This window comes from Schistocerca gregaria, chromosome 7 (genome assembly GCF_023897955.1).
Source record: "Schistocerca gregaria isolate iqSchGreg1 chromosome 7, iqSchGreg1.2, whole genome shotgun sequence".
Lineage (NCBI taxonomy): Eukaryota > Metazoa > Arthropoda > Insecta > Orthoptera > Acrididae > Schistocerca > Schistocerca gregaria.
Genome location: NC_064926.1, coordinates 548,085,008 through 548,104,144, shown reverse-complemented (window position 1 = coordinate 548,104,144; position 19,137 = coordinate 548,085,008). Strand labels below are relative to the sequence as shown.

Genomic DNA, 19,137 nt, shown 5'->3' with positions numbered 1-19,137 from the left:
AATGCCTGTTCGACACTGTAGGCTTGAGAAGACAGATCAACTGGGAACTGGTGAAAACGGTGTAGATGAAAACGCCAAAATATTTGGAACGTTGCAACGCTTATTACATAAATCTCAGGAATCAGAAAAGCGTATATAGGGGCGCATAACACATCAAAAAACACAGTTTCAAGAATCAGACAAGCGTATAGAAGGGCGCATAACACAAGGGCAAAAAAGAATTAGAAGGGTGCATAACACTGAGGTTGAAAGAAACTAACAAGGAAATACCAAAAACGCTTGATAATATTCTAGGCCAATTAGATCAAGCGCGAACTGAAGCTAAGGAAGCGCAAATCACGCTTCAAACGCTCGTTACAGTGCACCAACAATTGAGAACAGACATTGATACTGTCCAAAGAGACAAGATACGCAACAAAGTGGATACGCAACAAAGTGTCAAAAAGATTAAACAACAGGTCGAAGCTTTTGCCATCAAAGCGACAAAAAATGTTATTGCTGCGACGAATTATCACAAAAGAACAATAAAAGCAGCATCATCAAAGAAATTCGATACTCGTATTTTAAAAATACGAGAGAAAAACGAACACCTATTTCTACGGTTGAGATCGAAAGTTTTACGTTCGATCGAAAGGTGTGTTTACGTAGAAAGGGTAGTGAGGATTCGCAGACGACGACAGAATCTACTTCAATGTCTGTAGATACTCGTGTGAAGACTGCAAAATCAACAGTTGTCGATAATACGACAGAAAGGGTACGCGAAATTACGTGCGACGTAAGACGGAAAGACACATGTGGATGCCAGTCCGAGACCGCAAACCGCGAACGGGAAATTAGTCCAAACCGGCGTATGCCAGAACATCACGGTAACCGTAAGGAATAGTCTGGATTGGGACCAGTTGTTACAGAAAGAATAACAGGTCAGTCTGGAAGACAAGAGCGTGGTTTCCAGCAACGTTCAGTACGCCAAGCGCAAAGCGTGACACAAACTGATAAAACCACAGTGTCGCGTTACGCAACGCCACAACCTGTAGGGCGAATGCCGACGGGTTACAGTACGGCCTCTTAACGAACCAGAACTGCTCACACGTCAAGATACAGAGCCGGTAGGAGGCGTCATGCGCGCATATTGCGTAATGAGTCCTGCAAGTGATTCTACTGCACCAATGTCACAGAATGAACCAAGTTACACACACACATTTGCATAAATTTGACGCAAACCAACTACAGTCTTCCAAACCCTGCAGGTACATTACAGAAAGAAGCGAGAGGCTTTGATGATAACCACTTTCTTGCAGTGGGGTAAAATGTAAATGTCGTGTGACTAGGGCCTCCCGTCGGGTAGACCGTTCGCCGAGTGCAAGTCTTTCGATTTGATGCCACTTCGGCGACTTGCACGTCGATGGGGATGAAATGATGACGATTAGGACAACACAACACCCAGGCCCCGAGCGGAGGAAATCTCCGACCCAGCCGGGAATCGCACCCGGGCCCTTAGGATTGACATTCTGTCGCGCTGACCACTCAGCTACCGGAGCGGACACATTGCGGTAATACCAGCACTACTAGAAAGTTTCAAATATTCTCCACCCCCGCACATTTATTGACCAAGTTAAAGTAGGCATACCGACACATTGACCATTGAAACTTAAGACAGATTTTATTTGGGTAGATATGGACAGAAGTGTTGCTAAAACTATGCAGAAGATAGCAGAAACTTGCGATTCGTATGATTCGTTGAGCTGCCTTTATAGCAAGATATTAGTCTCCTGAGGCTCAAATGAGAATAAAATACGGATTATTACAAAATATCTCATTCGAAAATTCGCGTCAGAAAACAGCAGTCAAATTCTTTGAGAATATGACTAAAAGGAACCAATAATTAGATAACCCACTTAGCGACGGATAACTGATTCAAATATGCAAAACTAAACTACCAATGAAATATCAACAAGCCTCGATAGGACGTGGGGGCGATAATGTAGAAACTTTAAAAGGTGTTTCGAGAGAAGTAGAATACATGTATGAAAACGACGCTCAAAGACGTCGTGATTCAAGACAGAATACTTTTGAAAGAACACGTAATAGTAAAGAGAATAACAATGGTAGGCCGGTATTGGGATTGAATTCTGGATGAATTGCGAATAATTACGGAAAAGGGAGTAATGGAAAGACTAGACCGCAGCGTAATGGATATGGTTTTAATAGTGGTTGGAACAGGCGGAATGTAGACGCAAACAGGAGTGGAAACTGGAGAACTCGGGATAACCGACGGACTGACTTTAATCAGCGATGTCCAGGTCCATGGAGAGAAGGCAGATGGGGAGTTGGTGCGAGAACGCAGCCACAGGCAAATACTTCATTTAACTACCGGAGAAACGAACCACAGATGGAGGTTGAATTACGTCCACCAAATCCTGGAAAGCGTGAAGATTGTCTGACGTTAGGTATTGCAGGAGTTAAAGCAGATAACACCGTTTCTGCAGAAAAGGATGATAAGGCGTCCACAGTAATAAAAAGGTTAAGATGTGACGTACAAGAGTCGGAATTGGGAACAGGAAAGACAGAAAGATCATCAAAGGTTTCTGCACAGACACTACAAATAGGGAGGAAGTCACAACTGAAGTGTCGGGACGAGATAGGTTGGGTTGACACTGGCGATGAGGATGAACTCCCAGCATTACCCAGTAATGAAGCTCTTGATTACGACGAAGCATTAATGTATATGGTGCAGATGTTCGATTCTGCAGGGATGAAAAATGATTTTCAGAAGGATAAAACATATACAACTGTAACCTGTGACGCTACGATTGATCAAGAGGATAATGTTAACCGACAAAATAGGCTAATACAGGTCATAGAAAAAAGAAGGTAGTGCGCATAAGTACACGTGATCAGAAGTTCGACACGCTACAGGATGTATTAAAATTCTTACACAAAACTTTGGAAGAAAAGCAGAAAGAGTCTTAGGCATTGTGGATAGCGGGAATCGTACAAAATCGATAAGAAAATTTTAATAATGGACAGAAAAACGACAGGGAAAATAACCCATCTGGACCGGAAAGCGAACCAGAAAATAGAGTCTGTGAACAGTTTGATAAATCAGATTCAGATGTATACAGTTTGGGCACATACAAGGACATAATACGGCAGTGTTACCGAGACTATGTAATCATCATACCAGACACTGAGACAGTGTCGTAATAAATGACGACACAACTGAAAATTTGAATCTCAAACTCTCAGTGGGAGATAAATATGATAATGAGTTTAATCACATACTTAACGTAGAATCTCCCCAGAATATAAGAGTGAACTATTGTCACACTTAAAGAATACTTGTCAGACTCTAAGACGCAAATTAAACACGATCACACAGATGTGTGACGAGGAGCCAAACTTAAAGGAGGTAGCAAGGTGTCAAAATGAGGATTTAAAATCTAGATTGGTTACTTTAGAATATGATCTAGAAGCAGGAAGACTAAAGTTGGAAAATTTAAAAAAGGGAGGTACTTCTCCCCAAACTTTGTACGAAGACCACCAAATGTTAATGGAAAATGACACAACTATGGATGTCCGTAAACATCAGTTGTGGCAGAACAAACATGCATACATCGGTTAAATTACTAAGTAATTGAGGACATATTAATGGAGGAAGTTAAAGATAAGAGTACATCACAGATCAGTCTGATACTTCGTGTAACAGTCAAGTATGCTGTCGTTAACGCAATAGTTGACAGTGCGAGCGAGTTAATGGCGATATCAGAGCCGTTATTCAATCGTTGCAATTGTGAAATTACTTATTAGTGTTTAAAACACAAAAGGTCAAAGTACACGGAACAATTATCGGGAACATCACAAGGCAGACAAGACTTGCATTTGACTGCCACAGTTATGTAATAGAAACGAATTTTGTCATAGTACCAAAGAAGTCAGTCGATATGATTATTGGAGCTGACTTCCTCAGTCAACATAAAGCTATGTTGGATATGGGAAGAGGAAGCGCCACTTAAGGAGAAATCGCCTTGATATTCGGGGAAAACCTGAGACATGAATAAATTTGTGGAAATTATACACAGTTACAAATGCAAGTAGGTGGAGATGTTGCTTGTCAGAATAATCGGCAATATCTATGGACGAACGAAGCAGTGCTTATGGATTTGGAAATACTTGAAGACATTTACACAGAGATAATAAGAAGTACGAAGTCTAGAGAGGTTAACAAATCAGTAAAGGTTGGGATTAGATGGAATATTAGACAAGCATGCAATTGTATTTCAACAGAAACCTGGAGCAATTAAAGATCTAAAATACAGAATTGAGGTTAACGACCATAAGCCTTTCAGAGTAGCTCCATATAACATCCCACTGAGCTACTGACATACGGTATTACTGGAGTTAAATAAGACAGAACAAGATGGTGTCATCGAACATGGGCCATCAGCTTATAACAGCCCGTTATTAGTTGTGGAAAAAAGGGTGCAATCATACGCTTGGTGTTAGATTCCTGACAAATTAACACAATGATAGTTCCAGAAACAGATCATCCTCAGAGACTAGAAGACGTGCTCCAAACATTTCATAATATAAAAGTATTCTCGTCACTAGACTTATGATTCAGCGTTTGGCAAATTGAATTACCTGCTGAATGCAGGAAATATACTGCATTTACTGCTGTTGGAGGGTGTTATAGGTTTAAAGGATATCCCTTCGGATTGCACATTTCATCTGCAGCCTTTATTCGAGGCCTAGGAAGTATTCTACCTAAGGAGTTACAGGTGCAACAACATGTTATGTGGATGACATCCTCATAGCAGAGTCATTATGAAATTCTGGATACCTTACTGAAAACACTCAAAGACCATGGGGTAACAGTAAACTTGGTAAAATCCAAATTTGGAACACAACACAGACTTGCTAGAACATGTCATATTTGAAGAGAGAATGAAACAGAAACCAGAAAACTAGAGGCAATAAGAAATTTTGTAACTCCATATAATAGGAAGACGCTCAGAGGCTTTCTGGGACTCATAACGTTTTTTAAAAGCTTCATCTGTATAGACACTCTAGCTACACCCTGATTATGCAGTTTAACCGGTAAAAGCACTCCATGGATATGGGATGATACTGCAGAACAAGAATTTCAGAAGTTGAAAAAGATGTAAGCGGAAGCACTAATACTGTCACACCCAGACCTTCTTGTATGGCAACGGACAGCACCATGACTGGGTGAGGCCTAGTATTATGTCAACGCTACGAACAAGATGGACAGATAACGCCTAAAACCATTGTATTTGCGAGTCATGTGTTATCAAAAAGTGAGAGGAATTATTCCATTGCAGAGCTGGAAGCTTTAGCAGTAGTCCGGAGTTTCTGAAAGTTTGGATATTTTCTATTCTGACGGAAAACTATTGTATACCCAGATCGTAAAGCTCTTGAGTTTTTACTCACAGTGAAGTTGACACTGGTGGATTTTAATCTTGCAAGAGTATGATTTCTGTGTAAAACATATCCCAGGAGCGGCAAACACCTTAGCAGACTGTCTCTCCCATTGTCCACAAGGTGCAACCCCTAGTAACACAAAGTTCAGTGCAAATGAAGACCGCATTGGTATATATTGCATAAGAGGAGTGCCGTTTGAAAACTGCATAACAACAGCTTTCTCAAACATTTCAAACGAACAGAACAAACACCCAGAGGTGTTAAGGGTCAAACATAAGTGGAAACACCAGAACTTGGTTGATTTCATCAGCATTATTTGCTGAAGAATGACATGCTATTCTACAGACGAGACCCAAGTACAAGTTTACGGACAGCATGTGTTCCTGATGAACTCATGAACAAGTATATATGTTACAGTCACTTAATTAATGTGCACTTTGGGGCGAAGAAATGTTTTATGAAAATTAAAGCCGTCCTTGGTGGAAGAGTGGTTCTAGGCACTTCAGTCTGGAACCGCGCGACTGCTACGGTCGCAATTCGAATCCTGCCTAGGGCAAGGATTTATGTGATGTCCTTAGGTTAGTTAGGTTTAAGTAGTTCTAAGTTGTAGGGGACTGATGATCTCAGATGTTAATTCCCATAGTGCTCAGAACCATTTGAACCTTTTATTCTTTTTTTTTTTTAACTTAAAGGGACCGCATATTTCCCCAGCATGGAAAGAAGTATTCAGCAAGTGTCCAAAAAATATAAGGATTGCCAATGTGTCAAACACGTTACTTTTCAAACTAGACCACTACTGTCACCTATAATACCCTAAAAGGTAAAACATCTAGCGGTAACAGATTTGATGGGACTGTTACCAAGGACAAGTAATAGGAACACGTTTATCTTTGTAGTTTTAGAGTTAACATAAAAGTATGTCACTTTGACCCCTTTGAAACGTGAAACTGGTGTTACGATCAGTAAAGCACTACAACGTGATTTCCTCAAGCAGTTAGGGAATGTAGAAAAGATAATTTCCGATAATTGGCCCCAATGTAGATCTGAACCTTGGTTGGCGGCTTTAAAAAGATATAAAATTAAACCTATCTTCCTATCCAGGTACAAACCAAGCGCCAACTGTGCAGAACGAACGATGAAGGATATTGGGACATTGTGTCATCGTAGTTCGCGACATACCACACGGGATGCCAATTTACATCATTCACAGACTATTATTAACGAAATGCCACACAGTACTACATGATTACCACCAGTCGCAGTGCTCAAAAATAAAAGACCATCGGACAGGGAAGAGAAGTTGTACAGTTCCCCCCATGTAGAAGACCAATACGCCAGCAGATAACAAAATTAGCACTGGAGAATATTGAATGAGCAGCTGCTAAAAGGATTCTCAGAGCAGACAAAGGTGTGACCACATGGGTATTCACTGTGGAACAGTTGGTTCTTGTTGGAACTCACTTATTATCTAATAAAGGAAAACAGGTTTGCCATAAATTTTATCCAGTCTATAAGGGACCCATGTTAATTAGTAAAGTGGTTCACGCAAATGCAGTTGCATTGGCGAACCCATGAAGGGAAAAAGTATTGGCCTACAACATGTAAGCCACCTAAAGGCATATAATGAATGATAATTCTTGAAGTGGTCATACAGCAATTAGCGATGAAAACTAAAATACACTCCTGGAAATGGAAAAAAGAACACATTGGCACCGGTGTGTCAGACCCACCATACTTGCTCCGGACACTGCGAGAGGGCTGTACAAGCAATGATCACACGCACGGCACAGCGGACACACCAAGAACCGCGGTGTTGGCGGTCGAATGGCGCTAGCTGCGGAGCATTTGTGCACCGCCGCCGTCAGTGTCAGCCAGTTTGCCGTGGCATACGGAGCTCCATCGCAGTCTTTAACACTGGTAGCATGCCGCGACAGCGTGGACGTGAACCGTATGTGCAGTTGACGGACTTTGAGCGAGGGCGTATAGTGGGCATGCGGGAGGCCGGGTGGACGTACCGCCGAATTGCTCAACACGTGGGGCGTGAGGTCTCCACAGTACATCGATGTTGTCGCCAGTGGTCGGCGGAAGGTGCACGTGCCCGTCGACCTGGGACCGGACCGCAGCGACGCACGGATGCACGCCAAGACCGTAGGATCCTACGCAGTGCCGTAGGGGACCGCACCGCCACTTCCCAGCAAATTAGGGACACTGTTGCTCCTGGGGTATCGGCGAGGACCATTCGCAACCGTCTCCATGAAGCCGGGCTACGGTCCCGCACACCGTGAGGCCGTCTTCCGCTCACGCCCCAACATCGTGCAGCCCGCCTCCCGTGGTGTCGCGACAGGCGTGAATGGAGGGACGAATGGAGACGTGTCGTCTTCAGCGATGAGAGTCGCTTCTGCCTTGGTGCCAATGATGGTCGTATGCGTGTTTGGCGCCGTGCAGGTGAGCGCCACAATCAGGACTGCATACGACCGAGGCACACAGGGCCAACACCCGGCATCATGGTGTGGGGAGCGATCTCCTACACTGGCCGTACACCTCTGGTGATCGTCGAGGGGACACTGAATAGCGCACGGTACATTCAAACCGTCATCGAACCCATCGTTCTACCATTCCTAGACCGGCAAGGGAACTTGCTGTTCCAACAGGACAATGCACGTCCGCATGTATCCCGTGCCACCCAACGTGCTCTAGAAGGTGTAAGTCAACTACTCTGGCCAGCAAGATCTCCGGATCTGTCCCCCATTGAGCATGTTTGGGAGTGGATGAAGCGTCGTCTCACGCGGTCTGCACGTCCAGCACGAACGCTGGTCCAACTGAGGCGCCAGGTGGATATGGCATGGCAAGCCGTTCCACAGGACTACATCCAGCATCTCTACGATCGTCTCCATGGGAGAATAGCAGCCTGCATTGCTGCGAAAGGTGGATATACACTGTACTAGTGCCGACATTGTGGATGCTCTGTTGCCTGTGTCTATGTGCCTGTGGTTCTGTCAGTGTGATCATGTGATGTATCTGACCCCAGGAATGTGTCAATAAAGTTTCCCCTTCCTGGGACAATGAATTCACGGTGTTCTTATTTCAATTTCCAGGAGTGTATAAGTGGATCACAGACGATACAGCAAAAGAATGTGGATATGTTTCAAGTAGCAGCAGATCTCAAGAGGCAGGCAGTATGAGCTACAAACACGTAAATATTCAAATATAGATACAATGATGCTAATCATTTAAATCAACCAGGTAGGTTAGGGTATTAAAAATAAAGGAACACTAATTGCATGATGTACTAATTAACTAACCTACACATCATCAATCCCTGCTCATTCAAGATGTAAAGGAACCGTTATAAAATGAAGTAACTTAATGTGTCAGAGATATATTTTAATTTCATCTGTAAAGTACTGAAAAAGAAAAAAAAACTACTTAAACGTTCATTTTGTAACATTCATGTAAAAGTTAAAATTCCAAAGGTTATAGTAAAATTAGACAAAGAAAATTGTATGTAGTAGTAGTAAGCAAGTGTCATTGTAACACAAACGAAACAAAGAAGGCACACAACACAACATCACTACAATCGTCTAGAGAAGGGAGCCAAGCTGATGACAGAAGCAGAAAGTTGACGGGTAGCTATGGGCTAGTTGTGAGGGTATATACAATTGCACAATATGGTATTGGCGACAGACCGAAGACAGAAGTAAAAAATTCACTGTCTTCCGCTTCACATTAGCGAGGAGAGTGAGCCACGTGTATTTGAAAAATATTGTACCATCCTCACCACATTAGTGAGAGGACGGGAAAACCCATTACAGCGAGGGACACATAAACCGCACGCCTGTGAGGAAGAACCAAGCGAACCCATTAGCAGTGACGAACAACAGCAAACTGTCTGCAACAGCTGATTAGTACAACAGCCTGGAAAAATAAACTCAGAATATATTTCTCTCAATATTCCAGATGGAGAAGATGAAAACTGTAAACAGATACATCACTTCAGAAATTATCTATTCGAATTGACCATACCTCATAACAACACTACTGGTAGTCTTGCCGAATACTTTCACTGAATAACATATCCTATCCCTATGCCCAAGAAGTTGAAATTCCAAGAAAAAAGACATGAAGACACAGCAAATAATAAAGAGAAGAAAGGGTCCCAAGATGAGGGCAGAACACAGCAAGACTCCTTTCTCAATCCTATACCTTACACCAGTATGAGGTTTGGCAGAATCAACACAAAACCTATTCAATATTCAACAAAACAATGGCAGTTATTTCATTCTAACTATCAGACCAACAAAAGGCGGTCAAACTGTCAAACAGAGCATGCATAATTGGGACATCAAGATGCAGTAACTATTGAGGAGCTACACGCATCAACTTCGATGGCAACTACGCCAATAAAGCACTATGCCACCTATGTTGTCACATCATGGCATTGCCTTTGGACGAGCAGTTGGTCATAAAAACAATGCAACATGGAATCGACCATGCAATGGCATTCATGATCGAACACCCAGAACTGTAAATGTCGATAACCTTCATCAACACTGCACAGACTCTGCAACTGACTAGCAGAATCAGCCACCACTGATCGACAGCAGCATCAGGAAGCAAACACAGCCCAAATTACAAAGTGTAAAGTGTGTTAAGAAAAAAAGTTATGTGTGTCACAAATTAATAGTAATATTTTAAAAAGAGCGAAAGATAATCACTTCAGCAAGGAGTTAAGATGCCTGTAAATATTCAGTGGCACCACTGAGAATTTGTAATTTATGTGTTTCATTTGTATTTAGTAATCCGATTTGTAAATTGTTAAAGTCTATTCATAAATTTACCATGTTTTCTATTTTGTATTTCATGTGTAATTTGTAAATGTCCATCCAATATAAACATATATTAATAAGAATTTGTGTATTGTCGATATTTTGGAAACATGTGTATCTAATGATAAATAATGTCAATGAATATAATGTTTGTATTAATATGTATAGAAACATGCAAAATTTTTAACTGCTTTACATATATAAAATACTAACACGAATTCTTTACAGACCAATGGAAAAACTGGTAGCAGCCGACCTCAGGGAAAATCAGTTCGGATTCCGTAGAAATGTTGGAACACGTGAGGCAATACTGACCCTACCACTTATCTTAGAGGAAAGATTAAGGAACTATACGGCGAACGGTCCGGACACTTGGATGATGTCGTCCAGGATACTGAGCAGCATACATAGCACACGACCGTTGGGCATTTTGATCACAATAGCCTTACATCAACACGATATCGACCTTTCTCTCAATTGGTAAACGGTCCATTTTAACACGTGTAATGTATCAAGAAGCAAATACCGTCCGCACTGGCGGAATGTTACGTGATATCACGTACTTATACGTTTGTGACTACTACAGCGCCATCTATCACAAAGCGAAAAAAGTGGTCCAACTAAAACATTCATATTTCTTTACGTAGTGCACGAATATCTAATAAAAAATGGGGGTTCCTAATTTTTTAAAAATCTGTGGCAGCGCCATCTAGCGGGCCAACCCTGTATAGTACTTACTGTATTGTGGCTGTTCGTTAGGGCACTGTACTTTAATACAGCCACCACAACATTATAACTGTATCTATTTCCTCATCAATTGACAATTATACTATGCCAAACAGGTCACTTTCTTAAGTGTCTCATGAAATTAGTCCGCATCGACTTACAATTTTTTTTATAACAAAGATGACTTTTTTCAATAGGACAACTATTTCTATTAAAGAATCTACAAGGCGAATTTTAAGCCTAACACTAAAATCCCGATTGTCACAGGAAGATACGACGAAGTGTCTGCACGCACAGTAGTGGTTGTGTGAATTTCAGCGTATCGTGTGATTCACAGGCACAGTGGGTCTATACGACACAACGGCCTCGCCACCATCGCTGAAGACATGTTTTAGTTCACTTGTAATGAGATGGCTACCAGCCAAACTAAGCGCTTCTTCCCTCTCATGGATCTTGGGTGTAAAATTATGTCATTGGTAGCGAGATGAAGAAAGTTACGAAGACACACAGTTTCGGAGTTAGTCTTTAGTATGTGCTTGGGCATGGTGTACGCTGGTGTTGTCTGTTATCAAGAAACAGTGTACAGCTACAGTTATGAATCCCTATTCCTTCCTGGCCGATTCTGACATCTCTCATGTTGGCGCCTATGCCTGCTAGGGTTTACCCAACCAGGATTTGAGTACAGTGGGTGCCACTGTCATTGGTCAGGAGCAGTTCTTGTTCGCTCGTGTCACTCGTACCGGCTGCGGTAGAAACGCAGAAACCATTCCGATCACCAACACCGTGGCCACAGTTACATATTCGGGTTGTTACACAACTATGTGTGTTGGTACAAACTCCGCGAGTGAAATTCCGGAAATTATAGGAATTTTTAAGAAAACGTGTGTGCACAGAAGAGATATTACGTTATACGCACCATTAATAACTACCGACAAAGGACGAACATTTTTGGAGTTCATAAGTAATTCAGAATTTTGAACGCTATTTCTATTTACGACGAACTATTCAGGGAATTGTTAGTGCATTTTTGTGATAGAGGGAATGTACCAGAGGAAACACTTCATTGACTCAAACGGAATGTTAATCAATCCTTTTTATTTTAAGTGTCGCAATTTGTACAAATGTGGCGTAGGACACCCAGTTTTTATCAACTGCATGGGGATCCGCTACGCGAGTATTAGATCAGTTTTGAAAGTAACAGTTAACTCTTAGATTTTCGTAGGTCATTCATGAATATGAACGAAAAACATTGTTGCAGCACTCAGTACGTGGCGACAGAGCGAACAGGTGCAGGTATGTGTCGAAGTGAAGAAATAATAATCGAAGCAGTGTGAGGGGTACTGGATGAAGAGATAGATACATACGTGTGGAGAATGTTTATGTTGATGAAGTGCGTACTGCTGGTTCCAGAACAGTTTAAGAGAAGTTCTTAACAGACTTGATGCACCTCACTGTTTTCATTCCTTGTAAGCCAACAGTAAATTTCCCAGCATACAGTACCACATTTTAATCCTCTCAGGTTGACACTAACTCAAACTGATGTTTTTACCGGGTGTCGCTCCAGCTAAAACCATCCTTCGAAGGGGCCAGAGATAAGCTAGTCATAATAAAACAGAACAGTAGCGATTGTTGTCCATCACCGGCATTATTTCAAGGAGGTAAATAACAGTTTCAGTGCGAGCATAGGGGCAGTAAAAGGCAAGCCACTGACGACTGCGGCTGCTGGTGGGTAGAGATGGAGACGGGGTGCAGTACCCGCAAACGCAGATGTATGCTGCACCTTTCGTTTGTCATTCCTAGCTGCTGAGGTCACCCCCAATTAAACGGATATTTATGAGCAGATAATTAGTACTAGACTAGATTCCGTTTGGTTTTTGTATACAACAATGGTTTTATCGAAGCGATTGTTCTATGTGGGATTGCTAGTGACAACATTAGAAACACAGCTCGCTTTTCGCTACGGTGAAACTATCTGTAGCACGTCGTAGTCGTGTTAGCGGTAACTCTATGACTGAGGCCTTCACCTACTGGAGACTGCAACTGCTGGGTGTGTCCTGAAGCCCTGGTGCAGGTGGCGGCGGGGACGCTGGAGGAGTGATCGATGGCGATGCACGCGGCGAGGCTTCATCGTCTCCTGGCAGCGTGGGCGCCTGGAAATGCACAAAAAAGCAACGATAATGACTTAATTACTTAATAACCAAATAACGTTGCACAGTTCGGTATCAACTACGGAACTGAGTGCAATAAACAAGATAATCCATGTCAAGCCATCAGACAGGTGAGAGGGTTGAGTTTCGGGTCCTCCGCTGCTTCTGATGGACATAAAAAATGTTATACTTGCGTACTAGAAAGATGCAACTTTTGTGCTTTTCTACTGATGATATATGCATAGAAATAAGAAGTAGCACTAACCGCTTTACTGAAAGAAAGCTAACTAAACACTTGGAAACATCAGCAGTTGCACAGACAGAAATGAAGCATGATTAAATTTTCACAAGACTCTGTACATGCAAACAAAAAAACAAGAAGTAGAAAAGGAACAATTTTCCGGGAAGAGCTAGAGCACAACCTTAATTTCAAGATCCAACGCTAAAATTGAAGTATCAACACAGTTCACTTGCACTTCCGCTATACACGGTTACTACTAAATACGATTTACAACTGGAGAAACACTTCTATTGTTCATAGAAATACTTTTATTCTGTATATTTCCATCGGTATATTCCATCGATAACGGCTTGTCTGAAGGCTTAAGGTAAAATAATTAATTTTTGGTTATGCTGCTGTAACAGTGAAAGATGTTGAACCTTAACAACTTTACTGATTTATGGGGGATATTTTGCACTACTGAAACAATGTTTTTGTGGTGTCTAATTCATACTTTATGCACACGTAGGAACAAACACTTAACTTCACGAAATTGTTTTCCTTGCATAGACACACTAAATTATTTTCACTTGTACGGGAATGCTTTTAAAGACTTAAGCTCCAATAATTTTCAATATATAAAGTACTGAGTATAAAAGTGGATAGATATTGTTTCGGTGGTCTACGTGTAATGCAAAAGTGTACTGATAATAACCGACGCAATTACTTTCATGCTGTCCGCCCCCGGTAGCTCAGTGGTCAGCGCGACAGAATGTCGGTCCTAAGGACCCGGGTCCGATTCCCGGCTGCGTCGGCATTTTCTCGGGTCAGGGACTGGGTGTTGTGGTGTCCTTAACATCATCATTTCATCCCCATCGACACGCAAGTTGCCACAGTGGCGTCGACTCGATAAACGTGCACCAGGCGAACGATCTACTCGACGGGAGGCCCTAGCTACACGGCATTTCCATACTTTCAGGTTTATAGACGAAGTATTGAACTCTCTGATGGTGAATAGTGTACAGCCTTTAAACATTAATAATGAACACCACTCGCAGAAACATTTTGTGTAACGAGAACAAATAAACGCTGTCTTATCTAACCAAAAAAATAGTAACAATTTCCACTGAGACACTACACGGGTCTCACCCACATTTTACCCCTTCTTTTGACGCCCAATGCTGAAATTACGCTGTTTTCTTATAGACAGCCGAGAAGAACATCGCGCCGCTCAGAATCGGCACGGAAAGGTCAGACTGGGTAGCATAAAGGGCATGAGTGAAACCTAGTCTTCCATTGGTAGTCGAAACGACAGTTCACAGTGCAATGAACAACAGAAAGACATTTTTCACAATCTCTGAGACTGCTGACACTCCCCGGACGATTCAAATGTTCTCTAAGGACATCGTGGGTCTGTAACCCCACTGAACGGATTGCTTCCATTGCGTGCAGAGGTCGAGTTGCAACAGCTCACGTGATGATCAGCTTGCCTGAAGCTTCTACCGTGAGGTGTCACCCGTATCAGAGGAGTGGTGTGTTCTAATGATTCCTCCAGCTATCGTTTATATATTAACGTTCGACAAAGAAGATTGGTTTACCAGGTATGTGTGTGTTTGTGTGTATGTGTGTGTGTGTGTGTGTGTGTGTGTGTGTGTGTGTGCGTATAATTCATTACCGCTACGGTAGAGAAGTTTTTTTTCTCTTTATTGTTATTTGACACCTTACATAAGGTGGGCTGGCAGCAGCACACTATGCTGCTCATCAGCCACAAGTTTTACAAAGGAAAAACATTGAGGACAAAGAATATACAGAACAAAGTGGGGGGGGGGGCGCAAAAAACAGTAGACACAGGAACAAAGAACACGTAGCCGGTCACACGCGAAGACACCGAATGAAACTGGTGGCACTGCACATGGACACTGATGATGAAGACGACACGTCAAAGATGGAGCGTGAGCGGCGAAAAGCACTAAGGCACAAACACGACGGCGCACACACTAAAACGATGGCGACTATCTCCAGCACACGAATGTCCACGTAGTGTGTGCGAGTCCGGGGACCTGCCAAGAGGGGAAGAAGGTGGTTGGGGGAGGGAGGGGAGAGCAAAGATGCCAATGGCAGAGGAGATGGTGGGAGGAATGAATGTATGGGGGTAGGGGAATCCCAGGGAAGGAGGGGGAGAGAGGGAGGAGGGAGGGAAGGGGTAGAGAAGGGAGAGACGGTGCCCAGGGGAACAAACACAGGAAGAGGCAGGGGAGTATCAAAGTTGGTAGGAAGGGTAGATAGAGGGGAGGAGTGCATCGTCAGGGAGAGGGAGCTGGCGGAAGCATCCTTGGGAGAGGGTAAGGCGTGTGGAGAGATGGAGAGCAGGTAGGATGTGGAAATACAGGTGTGGCAGTGGATGGGGGCGAGAGAGGATGGGAGAGACAAGTGGATGAGGAGGATCGAGTTTATGGGAGGTCTAGAGGAACCGTATCCGTTCGAGGAAATGGAGGAGGTGGGGGAACGGAATAAGGTCGTACAGGATCCGCGTGGGGAAGGGGAGACGGATGCGATAGGCGAGGCGAAGAGCATGGCGATCAAGGATCTGAAGGGATTTGTAAAAGGTAGGAGGAGCCGAGATCCAGGCAGAGTAGGCGTAGCAGAGGATAGGGCAGATGAGGGATTTATAGGTGTGGAGGATGGTGGAGTGGTCCAGACCCCACGTACGGCCAGAAAGGAGCTTGAGGAGACAGAGTAGGGAGCGTGCGTTGGCTCGGATTGTCCGGAGGTGGGAGATCAAGGAGAGGCGACGGTCAAGGGTAACGCCAAGGTACGTAAGGGTGGGGGTGAGGGCGATAGGACGACGGTAGAGAAGTCGTCCGGCCGTAATGCTTGGTGTTACCCGCGCCAAGGGGGTGCGGGAGCGACGGGGGCGGAGGGCGATTGCACCTTCCCGCTAGAAATTTGTTAAAACGTAAACTCAGCAACACGTCGAATGTAGTATAACACGAAATACGTAAAAATACCGGTGGCTATCTCTTGTTTCCTTACAGCGACAAAGTTAGCAAGACGTGAGGTGTGCACTTTTGCAGCTGAGACGCGGTACCTGGCAGGTGTCGCCACACGGCCGCGGCTGCTGCTGCTCCTGCTCCCCGGACACGAGCAGACAGCCGCCCAGCCGCTGCACGTACAGCGCCGACAGGTCGCGCAGCTCCGAGTCCACGACGCACGCCACCGCCGCCTCCACCGCCGCGCTGTCTGCAACACGCCAGCGCCGTCACCGGCCTACACTCGCCTGCCGACGTCTGTCTGTCACAGTGGCCGCCAGATGGACCATCAGCCCCCACTCTAAGACACTGTTAAGGGGGGTAGGACGTCAAACGGGCCGACTTCGAGCGGAAGAGGCACCACTGAACATTTTAATTTCCACTGTGCATACTTTTACAAATAAATTCATAGAACTCTTGTCAGCATGACGAGGAAGGATTCAGAATCCACACTCTTAGCAGTGGAAGTTCGAAAACATACGAAATAATTTTTTTTTTTTTACGTGGGAAATTTTGCCATTTTTTCACTTACTAATGGCTGCATTTGTTACTGTAGGTACACTTTTCTTCATAAGTAAGACAGATTCTTCAATGAATTTTGCACAGCATACAAACCATACGTACAGGTGTATGAAACTCTAGAATTTTCCAAATCTATTAAAAACTGTGTTAAAAATTGTGTTTTTTCTAAACATGAAGTTTAAAATATAGCAGTTGATTCGTTTTTTCATAAATTAAATAAATTCTAGAGTTTCATACACCTGTGAGTATGGTATGTATACTGTGCAAAATTCATCGAAGAATCTCTCTAACTTATGAAGAAAAGTGTACCTATAGCAACAAACGCAGCCATTAGTGAGTGAAAAAGTATGAAATTTCGCACGTAAAAAAATTTATTTTGTTATATTTTCGAACTTCCACTGCATTGGGTGTGAATCCTGACTCCTTCCTGGTGATGCTGACAAAGTTAGATGAATTTATCTACCGGCCGGAGTGGACGAGCGGTTCTAGGCACTACAGTCCGGAACCGTGCGACTGCTACGGTCGCAGGTTCGAATCCTGCCTCGGGCATGGATGTGTGTGATGTCCATAGGTTAGTTAGTTTTAAGTAGTTCTAAGTCCTAGGGGACTGATGACCTCAGATGTTAAGTCCCATAGTACTCAGAGCCATTTTTTAATTTATTTTTAAAGTATAGATACTGGAAATTAAAATGTTCTGTGATACCTCTCCTGCTCAAAGTCGGCCCATTTGACGTCCTACCCCCCTTAATAGGGCTAGCACCAAAGCAATACGACTCCAATAACAGACTAATTTAAACGCTAAGTAAAGCAGGATTTGTCTGTTCAGCTCAGTACACTATATTGGACCAAAGATAAACCTCTATGGACGAAATGTTTATTTGTATACAAGCCAATGCAATGACACAGATTACGAATTACGACGGAATAACTATCAAACTTTTGAAAACGGTTATTGGTATACATTCTAACAAAGAATACAAGAGAGGTCGAAATACATTAAAGTGACAAAATCCAAAAAGACTCGCGATCTGGTAGCGAACATAGTTTGAAAGAAAGTCCAGAAAATATATGTGACAGGATACCGAAATAAAATTACTCCATGGAAACAAAGATTTCTTGTATCGATAACTACACTGCAGTAGTCTTGTATTAGCGACTGAAATACCAAGCTTTCCCTTCACCTTGGTGGCATAAAATCATTAGACACTGTCAACAAAGAGTACATCAGTATCCTAAAAGAAAACTACATCTATCAAAACTTAAAAACTTGCAGCTGACATCAAACTACATACAGAACGCCACAGGGAACCAACACATATTCTATGGTAAAGTTATAAACGCCATTGAAACGAGTTCAGTGATGAAGAGCTCAGTCTACTTCATAATCATAAAACAACCACTCAACACTAGAAATATTAAAGATATAATAGTAGCCTCTGAAATGCTCTACACGCTGCTAAGTTAGACAACAACACTACAATTAATGTAGCAGAAAAAATTAAAAATCTACTTGCGAAAGGAACCTCAAGAGGAAGGGAAATACCACACACCATTGTTGAAAATAAAGCACTGGACACATTAAATACATTAATAATACATTCAAAGCAAACTCAGTCCTAATTACATATAAAAAAACACAACTCCATAAAATCTTAATTTTTGTAGAAAATAATATCATACAGCTAGACAAAGACCCTACCAATAAATTGCAAAGTAAACTTAACGCCCTCATCAAAACTTGCAATGTAAACTTAACGCCCTCCGCAAAAATACTAAGTCTCTGCTTACTGAAAAAGAAAATCACCACTGTATATGCATGAACCTAATAGTACCAAACCAAAAATCGGAATTAGAAGCTCATAAGGAAAAGAGCTCCATAAGACCAACCTCAAACTCAATAAATTATGTGGGTATACTTCATTTACCAGTGATCTGAAGTACATACATAATTGTAACAAATCTCACATTATATCTCTAGATGTAACAAATCTGTATGCTGATATCCCCACTCATGATCCTGCAGTTCTCATTACATGACTCCTAAGAAGAAAGAAGATTTTCCCTGCGGAGACCACAGAATTCATTGACCCTTTCGAAAAATCTGCAAGCAAACAAACGGGCTAGCTATGGGTATCAGCACTTCAGGAACTACACGCTAAATATTCCTCAACCACCTAGAGTACAAACTTAAAAAAAAAAGGCCAACATCCATTCAAGGAGCCCAC

The 19,137-nt window shown here is 42.7% G+C and overlaps 1 protein-coding gene across 1 annotated transcript in view; it reads right to left on the bottom strand.

The window, feature by feature from the left end:
* Nucleotides 1–19,137, bottom strand: part of LOC126282473 (uncharacterized) — a 293,068-nt gene that overhangs the window by 25,664 nt on the left and 248,267 nt on the right. The window contains exons 10-11 of the mRNA XM_049982129.1: nucleotides 16,450–16,601; nucleotides 13,023–13,144 (exon numbers count right to left, since the gene is read on the bottom strand). Of these exons, the coding sequence (XP_049838086.1) occupies nucleotides 13,023–13,144; nucleotides 16,450–16,601 (274 nt within the window). The remainder of the gene's footprint in view (nucleotides 1–13,022; nucleotides 13,145–16,449; nucleotides 16,602–19,137) is intronic.